The sequence below is a fragment of the Chionomys nivalis genome, chromosome 21 (genome assembly GCF_950005125.1).
Source record: "Chionomys nivalis chromosome 21, mChiNiv1.1, whole genome shotgun sequence".
NCBI lineage: Eukaryota > Metazoa > Chordata > Mammalia > Rodentia > Cricetidae > Chionomys > Chionomys nivalis.
Window position 1 is genome coordinate 41203426 of NC_080106.1, and position 18674 is coordinate 41222099.

General features: G+C 51.5%; 2 protein-coding genes across 8 annotated transcripts in view; one reads left to right on the forward strand and one right to left on the reverse strand.

Moving 5' to 3' along the window:
* On the reverse strand, positions 1-15090 carry Trmt1 (tRNA methyltransferase 1). 7 transcript variants are annotated; one of them, XM_057753254.1, is made up of 18 exons: positions 14771-15090; positions 12659-12918; positions 11752-11943; positions 11067-11122; positions 10683-10825; positions 10256-10443; positions 5532-5647; positions 5331-5443; positions 3533-3681; positions 3289-3375; positions 3138-3207; positions 2915-3049; positions 2738-2823; positions 2212-2320; positions 2035-2111; positions 1194-1313; positions 981-1104; positions 1-857 (listed from the first exon to the last, which is right to left on the reverse strand). In XM_057753254.1, the coding sequence occupies exons 2-18, from the start codon at positions 12781-12783 to the stop codon at positions 696-698; spliced, it is 2052 nt and encodes a 683-aa protein (XP_057609237.1). In that variant the 5' UTR covers positions 12784-12918; positions 14771-15090; the 3' UTR covers positions 1-695. The 7 variants fall into 7 exon arrangements, 6 of the variants coding, with proteins under 6 accessions (XP_057609237.1, XP_057609236.1, XP_057609240.1 ...); XM_057753253.1 differs by having other exon boundaries at positions 12659-13157; XM_057753257.1 differs by lacking the exon at positions 14771-15090 and having other exon boundaries at positions 11752-12028; positions 12659-12735.
* Nacc1 (nucleus accumbens associated 1) overlaps positions 13575-18674 on the forward strand; it is an 18857-nt gene continuing 13757 nt past the window's right edge. The window contains exon 1 of the mRNA XM_057753260.1: positions 13575-13782. The gene's annotated coding sequence lies outside the window, so the exon portion shown is untranslated. The remainder of the gene's footprint in view (positions 13783-18674) is intronic.

Here is an 18674-nt window from a genome sequence, read left to right on the forward strand (position 1 = left end):
GAGCTGAGCTCTATGTAGTATAATAGGCCTGCCCCGTGTGTTTGGTGAATTGTAGGCACACCCAGGGAGTGCTCAGTGGCCATCCAGCCTTGTTAAAGTGCTCAAGTCGCCAGCCCACTGCCTCACTTCGTAGCGGCTGGTGAAGTGTGCTTATGCCCCTGCCCTCCTCTTAGCATTACTAACCCTCTACTCCAGAGGAAGGGGACAGAGTCTCTTCACTGGGTGTCTGGGCAGCCGCCTGCCCTGCCTGTGTTCTCAGCAGTCACATCCCTATTGAGAGCAGGCAGGGCAGGAAGCACCTGGTCTGGGAGCGGATGCACAGAGTGCCTGCTTCCGGTCTGGCTTCCGCCACACCAACTGGAGAGAGCGAGGCCCAAGACACCAGGCAATAAGAGACTTCAGGGGGACTAGTGGGGTGCTGGGGGAAATGCCTGGACAGTCAGAGGGGAGGCAGCGCAGGGTGACGGGTGACAGGCGAGCATGCTTGCAGCTGCCTGGGCAAAGGGCGAGCATGCTTGCAGCTGCCGCCCTGTGGCCACCTGATGAACTGCTCTCCTGAACAGCCAGATCAGTTTCCAGGTCAGACTTAAAGCTGCAGTCAGGCAGGAACAAGGACCCAGACAGGAAGGGTCCCTCAGGCAGACAACCTCCCCATTCAGAATGACAACCAGCAGAAGTGACATCTCTTTACTGTCTCAGTCCACACCTGGTCCCCCAGTGCCCCCAGAAGCAGCCTCTGGTCCAGGGGAGATCTTGGTGGTGGTCTCTGGACAGCCTGTGAGGAGAGCACCAGCAGAGACCACAGGCGCTGCAGGGCTGTGTGAGTAACAGCACTGGTCCCCTCGCTGACAGGTACCCTGGCGGGGAAAATGGAGAGTGTGGAGCTCCGGGCTGTGACACAGGGCTGGGATTCCTTCCTCAGCTCCCAGTCAGCCTGCCCCCGGGCTTTGTGGCAGGGAGGATGGAAGAAGGGAAATCACCTCCTTGAATCGTTTGCAGGGAAACGTCTTGAGGCGGGCTGCCCTCTGGGCTGGGTCCTCGGCTGGCTCCTTCCGCTTATTTTGTAGCAGCCTCCGTTTCTCCTCCAGATCTTTACTTGCTGCCCTGCCCCCATGCAGAGAGAGGCTGGTACCCTACTTTTCCTTTGCTCAACCCACCCTAGCCAAGCCCCACCTCTGCAACATTACACTTACCCTGGCCGGGCACGGGGCCGGGGGCCCCAGTTGGCTTCTGGATTGGCCTGGAAGCGCTTGAGTCCTTGCTGGCGGGAGCTGGGGTTGGCATCTTCCCGGATGTTGAAGTTGGCCTTTAGCCTGGACAAATGGGTGGGGGCTGGAGGCAGCAGCCATGCAGGGTGAACACAGCCCCAGAACCTGCCCACCCTGAAGCAGCACCACAGGTCTACCAGGCTCAGAGTTCTCCCATTGTCTAACAACACCTGGATTTCCTAGGGAATTTCTGACAAAGTGGCCTGGATCTGACCCAATGGAGCTTGGCTTTGCAGCATCAGAAACAGACAATCGACAAGACAAGATAAATCAGAAGTAACTCGGGCCAGAGGTGTGAACCCAGGTAGAGACTTGCCCAGCATGCACAAGGCTCTAGGTTCCATCCCCAGCACCACAAAGAAATAATAATCCCGTGTCAGGACATGCACTACTCTGTAACTGTTTTGGTAGAAGTCCTAAGTCAGGATGCAATGCTGGATAGGGTGGTCCAGTCCAGAAGGCTTCTCTGAAGTGAGAGACAAGGGCCCAGGCAAAGGGCCCAGGCGGGACAGACTTTGTGCTGGGTTCAGGCCACTATGAGGAGAGAGCCATGGAAGGTTCCTCTGACCCAGACACTCACAGATACGGAGGGCTGAAGAAAAGCTGGTGCAGAGAAGAGTGGGAAGGGCACAAGGTGAGGGCAGAAGGTGGGACAGTAGCTCTGGATTCCCCTTGAAGTGTCTGTCTTCTGTGCACATGCACCTGCTATGCCGGTGTGTGTGTGTGTGTGTGTGTAGCCTGTCCCCTCCTCCATGTCTGTCTGTACCTGGGCTCCACAGCCAGAATCCGGAATGCTGGGCTGCTTTCTGACAGCCGTTCCCGTTTTACTGGACACTCCTTCTCCTGGGGACAGAGGTGGAAGAGAGGCTAGGCCTGAGGTGCACCCAAGTCACCCTCCCCTCCATGTCCTCCTGCCTTGAATCGTGGGGTCACCTGCCCTCACCCAGCAACGCATGATGTCCCAGAGAGCTTGTGGGGGAGCGTCTGTCTTCACTGCATTCTTACAAGCGTGGGAGAGAGAGACTCGGAAGCCAGCGTGGAGGAGAGCTGACCTGGGTGCCGAGACCACAAGCAGAGGTTAGATCACAAGCAGGCCACGTGGAATGGCATGCTTGTTTCTTCCACAGCAAAGACATATCACTGACTGTGACATCAAAACCACCTTTCGGGGGCTGAAGAGATGACTCAGTGGTTAAGAGCACTTGCTGCTCTTGCAGAGGACTCTGGGTTTGGATCCCAGTGTCCACATCAGAGTACAATTCCCTGTAACTCTGAGCCTGGGAAATCTGACACCTTCTTCTGGCCTCCTTAGTCATGCACATGGTGTATTTGTACACGTGCAGGTGCAGGCAAAACACACATACAAAGAATTAAAGAACAAAGCATCCGCTGGAGGGCTCATGGTCTCTCAGCTCTGCCCAGGCACACACTAGACTCTGATGGTCCAAGCTGCCCCCAAAGGCCCTCACCGAAGCTGCAGGAGGCTGGGTGTGTTACAGTGGATGGTGCTGCTCAGGTGGTCCAGTGTGTAGTAGAGAGGGACGTCGGGAAGTTCCTGAGAGGTAAGCATGGAGCAGCATGGGCTGCTGGAAGGAAGGCGGGCACAGAAGGGTACCCTCCCTTCCCTATATCCATCCAGCTCATACCTCAGTAACAACACTCAGGACACCTTGGATCCGCTTGGAGGTGTGGAAGCGGCCAGGATTAGTGGTCACTGCTTCAAGAACTCGGCCAACAAAGTCCAGGTCATGGATGGGATCTGCCCACATGGGGCCTCCAAGCTGTGAAAACATGGCGTATGGATGAGCAAGGGGCATGAATGCGTGAGGGCTAAGACCCTGGTCCACTGCCTCTCTGACCTGGGCCCACCTGGTGTCGCTGTCCGCAGTGTTCACACTCGGGGGTCACTGGAGGACCACAGGCTGCAGAGAACTTGACCCTGTAAAGAGGCAGTTTGAGGAGAGGCTGCTGGAAGAGTGAAACCTTAGACATCCTTCCAATCCAAAACACCCTTGTTCACCTGCCACCAGGGTCTCCTGATGCTTTGCCAAGACGCTGCAGGTAGAAGGCTCCACAACCCACACACTGGAACACCAGGGCCTGCTTGCTGGGAAGCCCAGGAGAAGCCATGAGTTCCTGATGTGGTCACTACACCTCAACTCTTCCCTCAGATCAACTCAGTCCCTTTTCAGACACCAAGAAGGTCTCCTAGGGCAAGACTCGGCTCCTCCCTCAATTCATCAGGATCCCTCTGCCGGGCTTACCTGGCTGAGGCCTTAACCTTGGCCTGGCCTGTGAAAACGCGCACAAAAACCCGGACATAGAAATCGGCACTGATGCTGAGCAGTGGCACCACGAAGCGCTGGTAGCAGTTGGCATGCAGGTCCAGGCTATGCAGCACAATTCTCAGGGCCTGGTGGCAGGGGTGAGCATTAGCACTGGGAAGAACAAGCTTGGAAATGCACACATTTCCTGGCTGTGGGACACCGGTGTTTTCTGTTCCTCCATTTCCGTGGCTGGTAGCAGGTATTACATGGCTGCAGGCCGTGCCGGTGATTTAACCCACCCAAGCTGAGAGTATGTCTCACTATAGACAACGGGAGTGTTATCAGGGCCAGCTTCCAGCCTCTTGACATGAAAAAGGTGGTGGCGCTGTGCAGCTCACAAGAGACAGCAAGAGACCTTACGGAATCTATGCCTCCCCTCACCGCTTTTCCTCCCCATAGCAACCACACAGGGTGGGTGCCATGGCCACACCTGCTCTGCAGATGCAAAACTAAGGCCCAGAAAGGTGAAGTCAGAGTCACCAACTAAGCCAGGATTAGAACTCAGACCTTGAAAAAAAATGTTTTCTTAGGATATTTTTTGTCCTAACATTTGGGAGGTGGATGGGAGGGTCTGGAGTTTAAGGTTAGCTTCAGCTACAATAGCAAGTTCAAGACCAGCTTAGCCTGTCTCAAACCCTCAACACCATGATTTCTTGTGTTGGGGTGTGGCTCGGTGGCAGAGCACCTTGCATGCACAAGGTCCATTCCCAGGCAGAACATGAAAACCCAGTTTCGGGGCTGGAGAGATGGCTCACTGGTTAAGCGCATTGGATGCTCTTCCAGAGGTCCTGAGTTCAATTCCCAGCAACCACATAGTGGCTCACAACCATCTATAGTGGGTGCTGATGCCCTCTTCTGGCATAAAGTTGTCTATGCAGATAGAGCACTCATACACATAAAATAAATCTTAAGGGGGCTGGAGAGATGGCTCAGAGGTTAAGAGCACTGGCTGCTCTTCCAGAGGTCCTGAGTTCAATTCCCAGCAACCACATGGTGGCTCACAACCATCTGTACTGAGATCTGGCGCCCTCCTCTGGCGTGTGGGCATACATCAAGGCAGAATGTTGTATACATAATAAATAAAAAATAAAAAAATAAAAAATAAATAAATAAATCTTAAAAAAAGAAAACCCAGTTTCACTCTGAGTGCTACCCCTATAATCCAGCACCTGAGACAGCTGCAGAAGGAGCCCTGCTTGCGATACTTAGCATCCTCATTTGGGGAAGGGACAATGGCCCAGTGTGCAAAGGCACCTGCCATGAAGACTGACAGGATCCGAATGATGGAAGCAAAGAATGGACTCTAGGAAGCTGTCCTGACTTCCATGTTTACCATGGCACACATGCCCCCTCCACACAAAAATACGTGTGTTGTGTAATTATGCACACACACACATGCTACATGTAACTTTTTTTTTTTTTTGAGAAAGGGTTTCACGGTATAGCCTTGGCTGTCCTGGAACTCTCTATTTAAACCAGGCTAGTCTCACAAGCGATCCACCTGCCTCTGCCCACCAAATGCTGGCATACACCACCACACCTAACAAAATATTTATTTTTAAGGTTATACTATAGAATTCTAGGAGAAAAAAATGACTGTCTAACCACTCCTGCCCACTGGCAAAGGATGTTAAGGATCTGCTTGCCAGTCATGTCACAGCTTGGGCTGGACCAATCCTGGCTATTCGAGGGCACTGAGGAGGTCATCAGTACAGGGAGGTGTGCTGGGACTCACCATTTCATGGCAGGCCCGGCTCTTGATGGCCATGGCTCCATACTTGCTATAGCACGTCTCTCCGCTGTTCCCTGCCAATACTGCCATGTCCGTGCAAGTGACACACAGAAGACCTGTGGAGAGGGGCAGGGCAGTGATGACCTCCAAACACCCTGACCACATACCTGCCTGGGCATTCTAGATGCTATGGGCCAGGCTCACCTCCATCATTCACGGCTTGCACTGCTGCATCCAGGAAGGGGGCAGGACTGCCGTAGGGGTCCAGGTCAATGACATCAAAACGCTCAGACGCCTTTTGGTGTTGGTACATTAGCATCCTAGATGTGAGGGGTCCAGGTTCTCAGCCTCTCAAACCAAGCCCCTGCCCTGTCCCCTATGGTTAACTGATTTTGGCCTTGAATTTGAGGTCAGCTTAGCCATTTGAGGTTTTCTGTATCTTTTTTAGCCATAGGGATGGAACCCAGAGTTTCATGCATGCTAGTCAAGTGTTTTTACACTGAGCTAAAGTCCAATCCCTTTAGTTATTGGCAGTTTGTTTGTTCAATTCTGTTTTATTTGAGATGGTCTCAATATGTAGTTCTGGCCGTCCATGAACTCACTCTGTAGACCAGGCTGGCCTTGAACGCACAGAGGTCGGCCTGGCCACTGCCTCCCAAGTGCTGGGATTAAAGGCATTCACCACTATGTCTGGCTTCCTTTTGCCATTTGTTAACCAAAAGATTTTTCTGCTTTACATAGGTCTCAATCTCCCCACGTATAACCCTGACGAATAACAGCCAATATGAAGGACCGTCCCTAGGCTCTTGTAGCTATAAAGACACTGCACTGTAGGGGCTGGTGATGTGGCTCAGTGAGTAAGACAGAAAGCTGCTGCTACAGAAGACTTAAGTTCGTTCTCAGCACCATACAGAGATGACTCAGCACGACTACCCTGGACACCCTGTTCCGACCTCTTCAGTACCTATGCTCACAAATCTGTCTGTCTGTCTGTCTGTCTGTCTGTCTCTCTCTCTCTCACACACACACACACACACAATCATAAACGTAGCTGGCTCAGTGGACAAACACACCTATCAGCAGTTGGACAAACTGTGGAAGGGAACTGACTCCCACAGCTGTGCTCCAACCACTACTTGCCTGCTGTAATACACACACGACCATACAGACACTAAGTAAAAGATAAACAAACAAATAAGGGAAGCAAGAAAATGGGTCTGTGCCAGGCCTGGTAGTGCAGACCTAGCTTACTGTGAGGCTGAGGCAAGAAAATTCTAAGTTCAAGGCCAGCCCAGGAAACTGAGATCATGCCAATGCAAACCAACAGCAGCAAAAATGCTACTGAGTAGAACCAGTTTTGATGACACATACGCCTGTAGACTCCAGGGAGCTGGAAAAACCCTGAGCTGAAGGCCAGCTCAATCAACAGCAGTTAGCGTCTCTTAACTGGTGACTTTTAAAAAAAATGATTTGCCGGACGGTGGTGGCGCACACCTTTAATCCCAGCACTTGGGAGGCAGAGGCAGGCGGATCTCTGTGAGTTCGAGACCAGCCTGGTCTACAAGAGCTAGTTCCAGGACAGGCTCCAAAACCACAGAGAAACCCTGTCTCGAAAAAGCAAAAAAAAATAAAAAATAAAAAAAAAATAAATGATTTGTTTAGTACACACAGGTGTTTTATCTGCACAATGCCTGTGCATCATGCACATATCTGGTGTCTTCGGAGGACAGAGAAGGGAGTTAGATCTCTGGGGCTGCCTTGATGTTGCTGGGAACAGAACTCAGGTCCTCTGAGTAAGCAGGCAATGAGCTCTCTCTCTAGTCCTACCCATTGATATAACAATCTTCATGTATCTTAGTACAATGTTCTCATGACAAAAATAATTACCAAGCCCAGCAGGGTGATAACACACCTGTACCGTTAGGGCAATCTACAGACACCAGTTCCCCAACTGAACCCAAGGCTAACATGCTGGCAAGCCCCATACCACAGCTGGAATCCCTGCAGCTGTAAGGCTGAGGTTAGGGACTGTCATGAGCTTGAGACTTCCTCTGCTACAAAGTTAAGGCCCTGCCTAAAAAAAGGGGGGGGGGGGGGCAGAGATGAGGAGCTGGCTCAGAAGAGCACTTCCTGCTTTTCCAGAGAACACAAGTTTAGTCCACAGCATACAAGTTGGCTGGCTTATACCTGCCTAACTTGTTCCAAGGGATCAGTCACCCTCTTCTGGCCTGTGTGGGTACCCGCACAAAGGTGCATATATTTACTCAGACACGCATATAAATAAAAATTTTTAAAAGTGGGGCTGGAGAGATGGCTCAGTGGTTAAGAGCACTAACTGTTCTTCCGAAGGTCCTGAGTTCAGTCCCCAGCAACCACATGGTGGGTTACAACCATCTGTAATGAGATCTGGTGCCCTCTTCTGGTCTGCAGGGATACATGCAGGCTGAACCCTGAGAATACTATATACATAATAAATAAATAGAATTTTTTTTAAAAAAAAGTGAATTGAGGGGGTATAGAGAGATGACTTAGCAGGTAAAGGGTCTTGCCACCAAAACTGACAACCTGACTCTCTAGGATACACACGGTGGGAAGAGAACTAACCTCAGCTGTGGCTAGTGTACCCTCCATAAATAAAGGCATGTGTCGGGCGGTGGTGGGGAACGCCTCTAATCCCAGCACCCAGAAGGCAGAAGCAGGTGGATCTGTATGAGTTCAAAGCCAGCATGGTCTACAAGAGCTAGTTCCAGGACACACTCCAAAGCTACAGAGAAACCCTGCCTCAAAAAAATAAAATAAAATAAACAAACAAATACATGTAAGAGACTGATTTTTAAAACAAGGCACTCAAATTCAAACCATATGATTGTTCAAACACACAGCATTATAGTCACAAGTTTTTCAAAAGCCAGGTGTGCACCTTTAACCTCAGCCCTTGAGGCAGGCAAATCTCTGACAGTTTTAGGCTATCCTGGTCTACATAGGTGGAGAAATGGCTTCTAAAGGACCCTCGCTCCTTGTGCGGAGGACCCACATTCAGTGCCCAGAACCCACAAGGTGGCTCCCAACGACCCATGACTCCAGTTCCAGGAGATCCAAAGCCCTCCTCAGACATTCATCTGGTGTACATGCATACCTACGGGCGAAATAATCAGATACATAAAATATTTAAAATTTAAAAACAAGACAAAGGGCAGGCATTTGGCGACAGAGTGGAAGCAGGCTCCAGAAAGAGTCTGAGGCAAGAGAGATTGGCAGTGTAATACATGCTTAAGATGTCAGAAAGGAAAGTGATTTCTGGTATAAATTCATAATCTCAACTACTTGGAAAACTGAAGAAAACCATGAGTTCAAATTGGTGGGACCATGTGTCAAAACAAATCCCCGTAGTGAGTCCCAGTTCTCATCATTAAACAACACCCTTGTACAAAGTCTGGGCAGTACACTTCTATTATTTAAGAATCCTGCTATGGGCCTGTGTGGTAACTCATACCTTTAACCCCAGCACTGGGAAGACAGAGGCAACTGGATTTCTATGACTTCCAGGCCATAAAGGACTACAAAGTGAGACCATTAAAAAAAAAAAAAAAAAAAAAGCCCAAATATCTTGCAATCAAGTCTGTAATCCTAGCACAAAGGTGGAGGCAGGAGATTGATAGTTCATGGTTACAACTACACAGTTATTAAGAGACCAGCACGAGCTACACAAGACAGCATCTCAACGAGAGAGGCTTTGCGTGCTGGGGATGTAGTTCCATTGGCAGAGTGCTTACCTGGCTCAGGGCTGCATCTGATCCCCATTACTGAATAAACCAGGTGTGGTACTGTGCGCCTGTAATCCTAGCACTCAGTAAAGAAAGACTCAAGTATCAGAAATTCACCGTCGGAGCTAGGTGTGGTGGTAACAATCCCAGCACTTGGGAGGCAGATCTCAGAGTTTCAGGCCAGTCAGGGCTACATAAGGTCAGGGCCACCTAGGATAGGACTTTTATCCCCAGACCCACATGTGGAAAGACAGATATGACTGCTGTAAATTCTGTGTACACACACACAAACCAACCAAACAAACCAAACAAAGGTAATTTAAAAATTAAAAACAAAATAAAACAAAACAAAAAAATAGCCATGTGGTGGTGGTGCATGACTTTAGTCCTAGCACTGGAGAGGCAGAATCGGGAGGATCTCTCTGAGTTCGAGGTCAGCCAGGTCTACAGAAGTGAGTTCCTGGACAGGCACCAAAGCTACAAAGAGAAACCCTGTCTTGAAAAACAAACAAATGAAATAAATATAAAATAAACATGGCCTGAGAGTTGGCTCCCTGGTTGAGAGCACCTGTTGATCTTGCAGAGGACCTGAGCGCATTTCCCAGCACCCAATGGCTCACAACTTAATTCCCTTTCCAGGGCGTCTGGTATCTTCTTCTGACCTTAGAGCACCAGGCACACATGTGTAGGCTAAACACTCATGCACATAAAATGAGTACGTTTTTTTTTTTTTAAATTCTAAGAAATTCAAGGTCATCTTCTACAAAGCTAGTTCTAGACTATGTATTTCAGCACATGACTGACTCAGAAGACGACTCTCCAGATGGCTGGGTGGGTACAAGCACTTCCAACACAAGCCTGAGGACCTACTGGTACTTTCTCAAACCAGAGAAATAAAATAAAAATTAGAAAAATATCATTGTATAACTCCTGTAAAACTATTATTCTTTTAGAAACGAGGGAATTAGAGTTTGAAGAGGCTAACCCACCCAAGGTGAACAGGACTAGGGCTGTCCCCAGTCAGCCTCATTCCAGGTGTGAGTTGCAGGCTAGAGGCAGGCCTGACCAGAACCTACTGGAAGCTATTGCTTAGCATGCACAAAGTCCTGGGTTCCATTTCCAGTACCACCCCGCAATGACAACAACAACAGCCAGTTAACCTACCGGGCGTCTGCCTGGTTGGGCTGGACAAGATGTGCCACACCGTTGAGGCGCACGTTTCGGTCCATGAGCTCTACAGCCCGGGCAGAGGCATCATTGGCAATGACAGACTGGAGGCCAGGAACCTCTAGGGCAAACCGGATGGAGCGCAGACCGGAGGCTGCCAGGCCTTCCAGCACTCGTAGACCTTCCTGTTAGAAGTGAGCAACACCTTTTTAGTTTTCACTTGCTACTGAGTCAGTTCTCTCCTTCCACCATGGAGTCTGGGGATCAAACTCAGGCTTTCTTGGCATGTACTTTCCCTGGCTGACGCTCAAGTCTCCATCTTTCTTCTTGGCTCCCGTGGATCTCCCACTACCACCCTCTATAGCTCCGTGGCTCTTTCCTGTCACCCAGACCCCCAAGCTGCCCCTGCTTACTCAGGCCCTACCTCACAGATCTCACCGACGGCAGCTGTCCGAGGTTGCTCTCCTGAGGCCAGGGTTTCCTTCTCTTCCTGTTCAGCCTTTACCTCCTCTTGCTCGGACAAGGTCACAGACACTTTCTGCAAGTCCTTCTCTCCTGGCACCTTGACTGCAGTCACCCAGGCAAAAACCAGACGCTACCATAAACGCTCCTCTTAAGAAATTTCACCGTAACTTTCAAATCATCAAAATCCTGATGACATGGCAGAAAAGTCTTTCCCCAAGCCCCGTGAGAAAGGCAGGAGGAGTAGAGAACCCAGAGCCTTCAGGAGCCCAAAGAGAGAGCGGAAAGAGTGGGAAGTGAGCTTTATGTGACACGCCCCCACCCCCAGGCCTGAACTTCCACTTACTCTGGATTCCCTTGGCCCCAAGATGAATTCGAGCAAACTCAGTGATCACAGCACATCTGGAAGAGTGGATGGCGGGGAGGGTCAGCTTGCAAACCCCTGTATGCCAGGGTGTTAGCTGTGGCCCAGGTCTGAAATCCTCCCTTCAATCTTCTTGAAAGGTGGTTGTCCCTCCCTAATGCAAAATGTCCTCCCTTTTGCACCAAACTCTAGATAAAGTTTGTTAAGATGTTTGTTAACTGTTGTAGCTTTAGATCGTTAAACCCAGAAAATCTGATAGTGACCTTTTCAAGGTTGGCCTCAGCCCTCAATTCAAAGCATATAAAGTGATGTGAAATTCGACTCGCAGAAAAGTAACAAGTCTGTGTGAATACAACTACAGGAACCAGCTCTTGGGAGTCCACCATCGAGTTGTAAAGAAAAGGAAAATGGGGAGTCACACGCCTTGAACACCAGAGAACACTAAAAGGCATATATAACCCTGTCCCTTGCAATAAAACCCCCGGTGCGTGCCTTCAACTTTCAAGATGCTGGCCTTGGATTAAAATTTGACTTACTCCTTCCTACCAACTCTTCCCTCCCGAATATTGGCCTTCGAGTAGCTCGCGTCCCGCAGTGATACTCCAGAATATTTTCTACCTCACTGACCCAATCCCCTTGGCCAAGCTGACCCCTGACTCTTGCTCACGTCAAATCCCGGTTGAACTCCTGCACTGGGTTGTAGAAAACCTCGTTGGCGTTGGGGAAGACGATCTTGGCGGCGCCCTCGGTGATAGTCGCCTCCGGGGCCGCGGGTGGGCGCTCTTCGCAGGGCTGTGTGCCGTTCTCCATCGCTGGCGGAGAGGGTGGCCCCTGGGCTTTCTGTTCCATGAACTGAGCTCTACAGAGGATGCGGGCCGGACGGAGAGGGCGGCTTAACCACAGGATCGCCCTGGCGTGGGACATCCACGGGCGCCTCAACCCTCCTGCCGTTTCCGAGGGAAGGGAAAGGGCACAAGGAGGTCAGAGTGCTGCATTCCGGGGCGGGGGTGGCCTACACATCTATAAAGCAGGACCTAAAACCCAGTGGCCTCGATAAGGCCTGCGTTTCCAAAGGCACTGGACCCCAAAGAGCCTGAGGCCAGCGACACAGACCCATCCCCACCCACCCATCCACCCAAACACACACACGGGCCGCTTCACCTCTCTGCTCACAAGACCCAACAAGTCGCGGTGCACGCTTCCCTCATTAGAACCTGGGAGCGGCCATGTTGGCAAAGAGGGCGGGCCGATCACATGACAACAATTGGCCAATTAGCTACACTACTTATGGTGGGCGACCAGGACCAATATTCTTCCAGGAAAGGAATGCGCGGAATAGGCTACATGGGTGATTTTCAATAATGCAAGTCTTCTACAAGGGAATTTCATTACCGTTTAGTTTCGGGCAAAAAAAAAAAAAAAAAAACTGAGGAAGTTGGCACTTTAAGTTGTCTCCTGTGTACAACTTGCAGGTTAACTCGGGCTCTGGAATAGGATTCGCTGGCTTTGAATCTCAGTTTCACCACACACTCTTAGGCAAGTTACTTAAAATGTAAGGCTCTCCTTTCCCTTACCTGTAAATAAGAATCTTAGCTTCCAAAAAAGGGCAAAGATTAAATAATCGAATGTCTGGGAAGTGTGCGGAGGAGCCACTTAGACAATAGGTCCTCTGAGTATGAAGGCAGGAAAGTGTGGCCATCCGTGGCGTGAGTTGTCTTAGCTCGCCTTGCAAGTTCTCTCTCAATGGAATGTGGAAGGTTGTTCTGGAATTCACTATGTAGCTCAGGGCGGCACTGAACCTCGTTGGGAGTTTCCTGCCTCAGTCTCCCAGATGCTGAAATTATAGACATTAATTATCAGGTCTGGCAGTACTTTTTAGTTTTATTTTATTTTTACGTCTGTGTATGTGCGCTTGTGTGCAAGTCCCCAAAGAGCAGAGGTGATGGCCCCTCTAGTTAACGGCAACAGTGTGAGCCACCTGACATGGGTGCTGGGAACTTAACTCTATACGGGAAGAGCCGTGCACACTCTCACTCGCCGAGGATTCTCTCTCCAGTCCAGTGCTTTCTCCATCTGAAAAGTTGCCAGACTGCTTTAACGTTATAAAACATAATTATCCAAGTTAGTGCAAAATGCTAACAGAACTTGGCATCGCGTAAGGACCCTAAATCTTAGGTTTATTGGCCTCTGGAGCCTCCGTTTAAAAGTTGTGGCATTCAGTCCCTTCCTTCTGTGTGATCTTGAGCGAGTTTCCTCCGTTCCATGAAACCTCATTTCCATAAAGAGCTTAAAACTGTGTCTGGAACAACAGTCGTTAGTCACTGTTTTCATTTTAGAGCAAACAGGGCAAACCGTCCCATAATCGCCCAACTAACTAGGAGTCCACAGAAGAGAGAGCCTGGAAGAAGCCGGTGAGAACTAAAGCGCTCGGAGCGCAGCTAAGCTTGCCTAAGGGGCGGGGCCGCAGCCGTTTCCTCCCTGCCGGCTGCGCCGTGCGCTTCCTCGGCGCTCGGCTGGGGCGGCCTGGCCCACAATGAATGGCCGCCGCGGCTACCACTGCTGCTGAGGCGGAGGCCGCGGAGGCCGCAGAGGCGGAGGCCGAGGCCGAGGCGCAGGGGGGCGCGCCCCGGGCCCAGGCCCGGCCCCAGCTGCCGCTGCGGAGCCCGCCGGGAGGCCCCGGAGCGCGGCCACAGCGCAGGTGAGATGGCCCGCCCCAGGCCCAATTCCGGCCTCCTCCCGCCGGGGCGGCCCGAGGACATCCGAGGTTCCGGCCGAGGGCCGAGAGGGGAGGCCCCGGGGCGCCCGGCTGGGAGCGAGAACCCGAATCCGCGATGCTGACAGCGGCGGGAGGGAGAGGTTGAGGTGGCCGGGCCTCAGCTGGCGGCCTACGGCGTCCAGCCTCGAGCCAGGCCCGCAGGGCTTAAGGGCGGCCGGAGGGAGGCGCCGGTCGCGGGCTCCTGGAAGTCGCCGGGCCGGAGGGGGTAATCGTGAGGAGGCGGCGGGCGAGGCCGGAGGGGGAGGGGAGGCCTCAGGCTGGCCAGGGCGGCGGGGGGGGGAGGGGGAAGGCTGGGCGGCCCGAGGGAAAGGGCCTGGAGGGGACCGGGAGAGCCGGAGCCTACAGGTAGGGAGCACAGGGGAGGGGGTGGGCGGGTCAGGTTACAGGCCTGGAGGGGCCGCAAGGAAAAGCCCGGGAAGTCGGACTTGGTGGGTGTGGGCGGAGCCTGCTCGAGTGGGGGCGGACTGGAGCTCCCAGGGATGTTAGCAGGGGGTCACGCGAGGTCAGGGCTCCGAGATGTGGGGGTAAGCGACATCCGGGGGCGCCAGGTAAGGCTGGGGACTACGACTGAGTGTTGGGAGTTTGGAGGAGGCGCAGGACCGGTGGGCTGGGCCGGTGGAAAGTGGGGGCAGGTGAGGGAAAACTAGTGTGACCTAAGGGATCTTCGCCCCCCTCCCCAAGTGTTTGCTCAGGGTCAGAACCAGGGGGTTTCCTCTTTTCCACTCCTCTGGAGCCTCGGCCAACTGCTCGCAGGGACCGGCCAGCGGGTGGGTGGGAGTTTGCGTGGGCTGCTCCGAATACCTCGGATACCTAGCTCCAACATCGTGTTTTCCGTCGGGATGCCCACTCTTCACCCCCCACCCCCACCCCACCCACCCTGTAAGGAGGCAGCCAGCCCAGCAGTCTTTACCTGAGTCCTGTATTCGTTCTCCACCTTCTGGCGCCGGAACTTGGGGGCTCAAGTCTAGGAGACGAGACCTCACAATCCTGTCTATGCTCCCTCGCTTTCCGGGCCCAACCTGCTGCTTGGGCCTTAATTCTATGTCCCCTCGGAGGTAAAATACTGGAATGATGAGTGCCCGAAGCTCTGTTGTATCTTGGAGACCAAACAGGCACGTACACATGTTGACTTTTGCCTTGGGGGCTCCAGATCTCAGGAGCCATCCTCCCTCCGTGGTGCTCCTTCTAGGCCAGGTAGTTGCTAAGCAGGCCAGCGAATAAGCTCATTGATTGCTCACCACCGCTGGGTCTTAGGCTTTCTCTTCTCAGAGAAAGAAGCTGAGGTTCGGGGCGGGGCTTGTCCCTGGTCATATGACTATACTGTGGCCTATGCCTAGTAAATCGAGTTGGCCCTCCTGGGGCACCGGCAGAGAAATTCCTGCTGTTCTGATTCCCTGTTGATGGGCTCTTGGACCTGGCCTTTTCTGGGCTCCCTGGAGTGGCTTAATCAATCCCCTTGCAGATGGATCAGGTTTCCCTGTAGTTGTAGGGGCCTGTCAACTGAGGCCTGCTCCTCTTTCTCTTCCATTCAGGCTCTGAGAGCCAGGGCCACAGCTATTGGAGGTGATTATAAAGTGGGGCTTAGTGATTCAGGAGTGGGATTTTGTTTTGCTTGCCTAGACTGTGTTCTCTTCACTTTGGTTTCTTATCAGACTGCTCCAGCTCTGGACTAATTGCAAGGTGAACAGTGTATTTATGGGCAGGTGTATGTGTGTTAGGCTTTTAGTATTTTTGTTTTTGGTTGGGGGGGAACAGTCTCAGCGTTACTGTAGCTCAGGCTGACCTTGAACTTACCATGTGATCAGGCTAGCCTTGAACTATGGCCCTTATGCCTCAACATCCCAATGCTGAGATTATATATAGGCACGAGCCACCACACACAGAATGTCCTGGTGACTGATTGGACACCAGAGGCAGGAACCACAAACTTCTGGGTGACTGGTACCAGCCAGTCCTGGGTTTAATGATGACTTTTCTCCCTGTCCCCTTATCTCCTTGGAGTTTCCAGACCAGCACCACCAACAGCTGCCCCTGCCCTAGTCTCTTGGTTCTGTTGGGGCTGGGGGCTGGACCAGCAGCGGATGGGGCTGGCATTGTTCTCTTCACTCTGCTGCTGCTGCAGCTCTCCTTAAAGCCCTGTCTCCAATAGAACCCCTCCTGCCCCACCAGCTGTCACTGTTAGTTGGACTGGTATCCCTCAGAACCTTTATAATTGTGTTCCAACCACTGGTTCTTGCTGCGGTCTTGCATTTTGACTGTTGAAGGACAAGGGACTATTTCCTGCCTGGTTGGACCAAGAGAATCTGCATGGGCATAGACTGGCTGTTCCCAGGCATCAGCTGGGTGGGGTATTGAGGACAGATGGTGTCAACTAGTCACAGCTGGAATGCAGAACTGGTAGGAGTTTGTTGGCCCTGCAGTATGGAGGCAGAAATGATCAGATGGCACCTCCACCTGAAGCTAGAAGAGAAGATGCACTGGTCATACCTGCTTCTCAGTAAGAACCTGAGACAAGCACAACAAGCAGACAGGCTGAAGTGGACAGCTCGATTTCAGTGCTCTGTGCCCATTCCCTTGCTGGGACTGAAAGAGCTGCTCTGAGTAACACATTCAGTAGAAGTTGGCTCTGGCGAATCCTGTTCAGATTGTGATGACCATACGTAGACCAAGGAAATGGTCCCCCAAAGTACAGAGAAAACTAGCTGCTCTGTTCAAGAAGGCGAGGAGATGGTCAGTAGTGTGGAGGCAGAGATATTTCCATTGTGTAGTCAAAGAAGAACCATGATCTGAATTAGAAGGAAGTTTGGTTGGGGGACAGGTATTCTGGATGAGGACAACACATTCAAAGCTTTTATTGAGTGTGCGCCAGGCTCCTGCTGAGTTACCAAAATGTTTTGTCTTTGTGAGGGTAGAGTGAGGGATGACACCTGGTGTGGGGCAAAGATCCTGGCCACAGAAAAGAAGAACCCGGTTAGAGGATCTCATGGGTCTCCCTAGCACCCCCAGGCAAAGTTCATATCCCTTGACTTACATCCAGAGTGCCCCACACACACACCTTGGTTTTTCAAAACAGGGCTTCTCTGTGTATAGCTCTGGCTGTCATGGAATTCACTCTGTAGATCAGACTGGCCTTGAACTCACAGAGATCCCTCTGCTTCCCAAATGTTGGGATTAAAGGCGGGATCCACCACAGCCCAGCCATTCAGAGTGTCTTAAAATCTGTCCTCCACCTCCTACCTCAGGTTCATGAACTGGGTTTTCTGGAAAAGTCTGTACTTGGGCTGTACAGGGCCCATTAGAAGGCTGGCGAGTGAGCTCTGACCCAGGGGTTCATTGCCAGAGTCAGCGAAACAGCACCTGCCTGGCCCAGCTGCACACCTGAGCAGACCTTCAGGCAGTGTGTCCCCTTCTTGTGAATTCTTTTCCGCTCTATCCTCAGACTTCTACCCCTGGTTTACACTGAGCTCTTCTCTGTGTTTGAGTTCATTCAAGCCCATGACTAGCCAGCCCTGTGTGTTTTCACCACCATCTGGCACATGATAAAACTGAAGCAGTCCTTTCTTCAATATAATCCTCTTTTTGAAACCTGCAGTAGTGGCCTGTTTGCTAATGGTGTCTTCTCTGTCTGTGGATGGGTGGGGTTGGGAGAGAGAATCCGGCAGGTCAGAAGTAACATGTCACAGTCTGTGTGCCCCAAGGATGCTCGTCATCCTGTCCACTCTCCTCTGTGCTGCCTCAGCAGAGGTGCAAAAGTTAGAACCTGTGGGACTTCTGCACCTGGTGCTTTCTAAGAGAACAGAACAGAGGAGGAGGAGTGGACATTATGATGAAAGAGTCAGGTGCCACTGCTAGGCCCCCCTTCTCAGCCCCGAGACCCTGACGTTTTAGGCCTCGGTTTGCCTAGCTGATAAATAAGGACACAGTCGTATCTGACCTGTTTAGGTTGTCATAGGTGGGAGTAAAGGCACTCACTCCCAGTTTCTAGGAGGCCAGGATTGCTTATTGACTCAAGACACAGTTGTGTAGGATGGCTCCCCACCACCAGGAATTGAGTTGGTGACCAGACATGGTAATACACACCTCTAATCCCAGTACTAGGTGGCAGAGGCAGGTGAATTCAGGCCAGCCAGGGCAACATAGTGAGACCCTATCAACAACAAAAGAATGACCTGGTGTCTGGTTTGTGGTGGTGGGGGGGGGATATAGGAGTTTCCTGTTGTCTGTGTGATGAACTAAGCTGTGAAAGTGCTGAGAAACCAACCCTTATGGACTCCTGCCTGGTGGGTAATCCCTGCAACAGCAGAGGTTCCAGGAGATAGTGAAAGACATAAGACGACAGAATTTACAGACAAGAAGGTGCAAAAGAGACAGTACCAATAATAGCTGGTAGTGTTGATTCAGCTAAGGACTGGAGTGGCTCTATCGTTAGCCCCCTCTTTCCCTCTCTCAAACATCTGCTTGTTTGAGACAGTATCTTTTGGGAGTTGGTTCTTTCCAGTGGGTTCTAGAGATCAAACTCAGATTGCCAGGCTTAGCAGCAGGTGTCTTTACCCACTGAGCCATGTCACCAGCCCATGTGTTAATCCATTTTATAGACTGATATCAGGCCAGTAGTACTCTGCATCACCAGCGGCAAGCATTGTCAAAGATTTAAGCCTAGTGGAATACAGAAATACCTGTTTGTAGGTTCCATATCTCTATAGTTGACTATAAATTGAAAACTATTCAGAAACAGTGTTCTGTTTACATTGAACATTTACGCACTTCATTTGCTTTCTTTGTGTGATTTTAAGGATGGAATCTAGAGCCTGTGC

Bases quoted from the DNA above. Each gene is read 5' to 3' on its own strand.
- Trmt1 (XM_057753254.1), bottom strand. From the start codon at position 12,783: ATGGCCACACTTTCCTGCCTTCATACTCAGAGGACCTATTGTCTAAGT. The intron at 10,444-10,682 runs GTAGGGCCTGAG...CACTTCTAACAG, and splicing joins CCGTCGGTGAGATCTGTGAG to GAAGGTCTACGAGTGCTGGA. The intron at 2,321-2,737 runs GTGAGGGCCTTT...CTCGGCACCCAG, and splicing joins CCCAGCCTCCTGCAGCTTCG to GTCAGCTCTCCTCCACGCTG.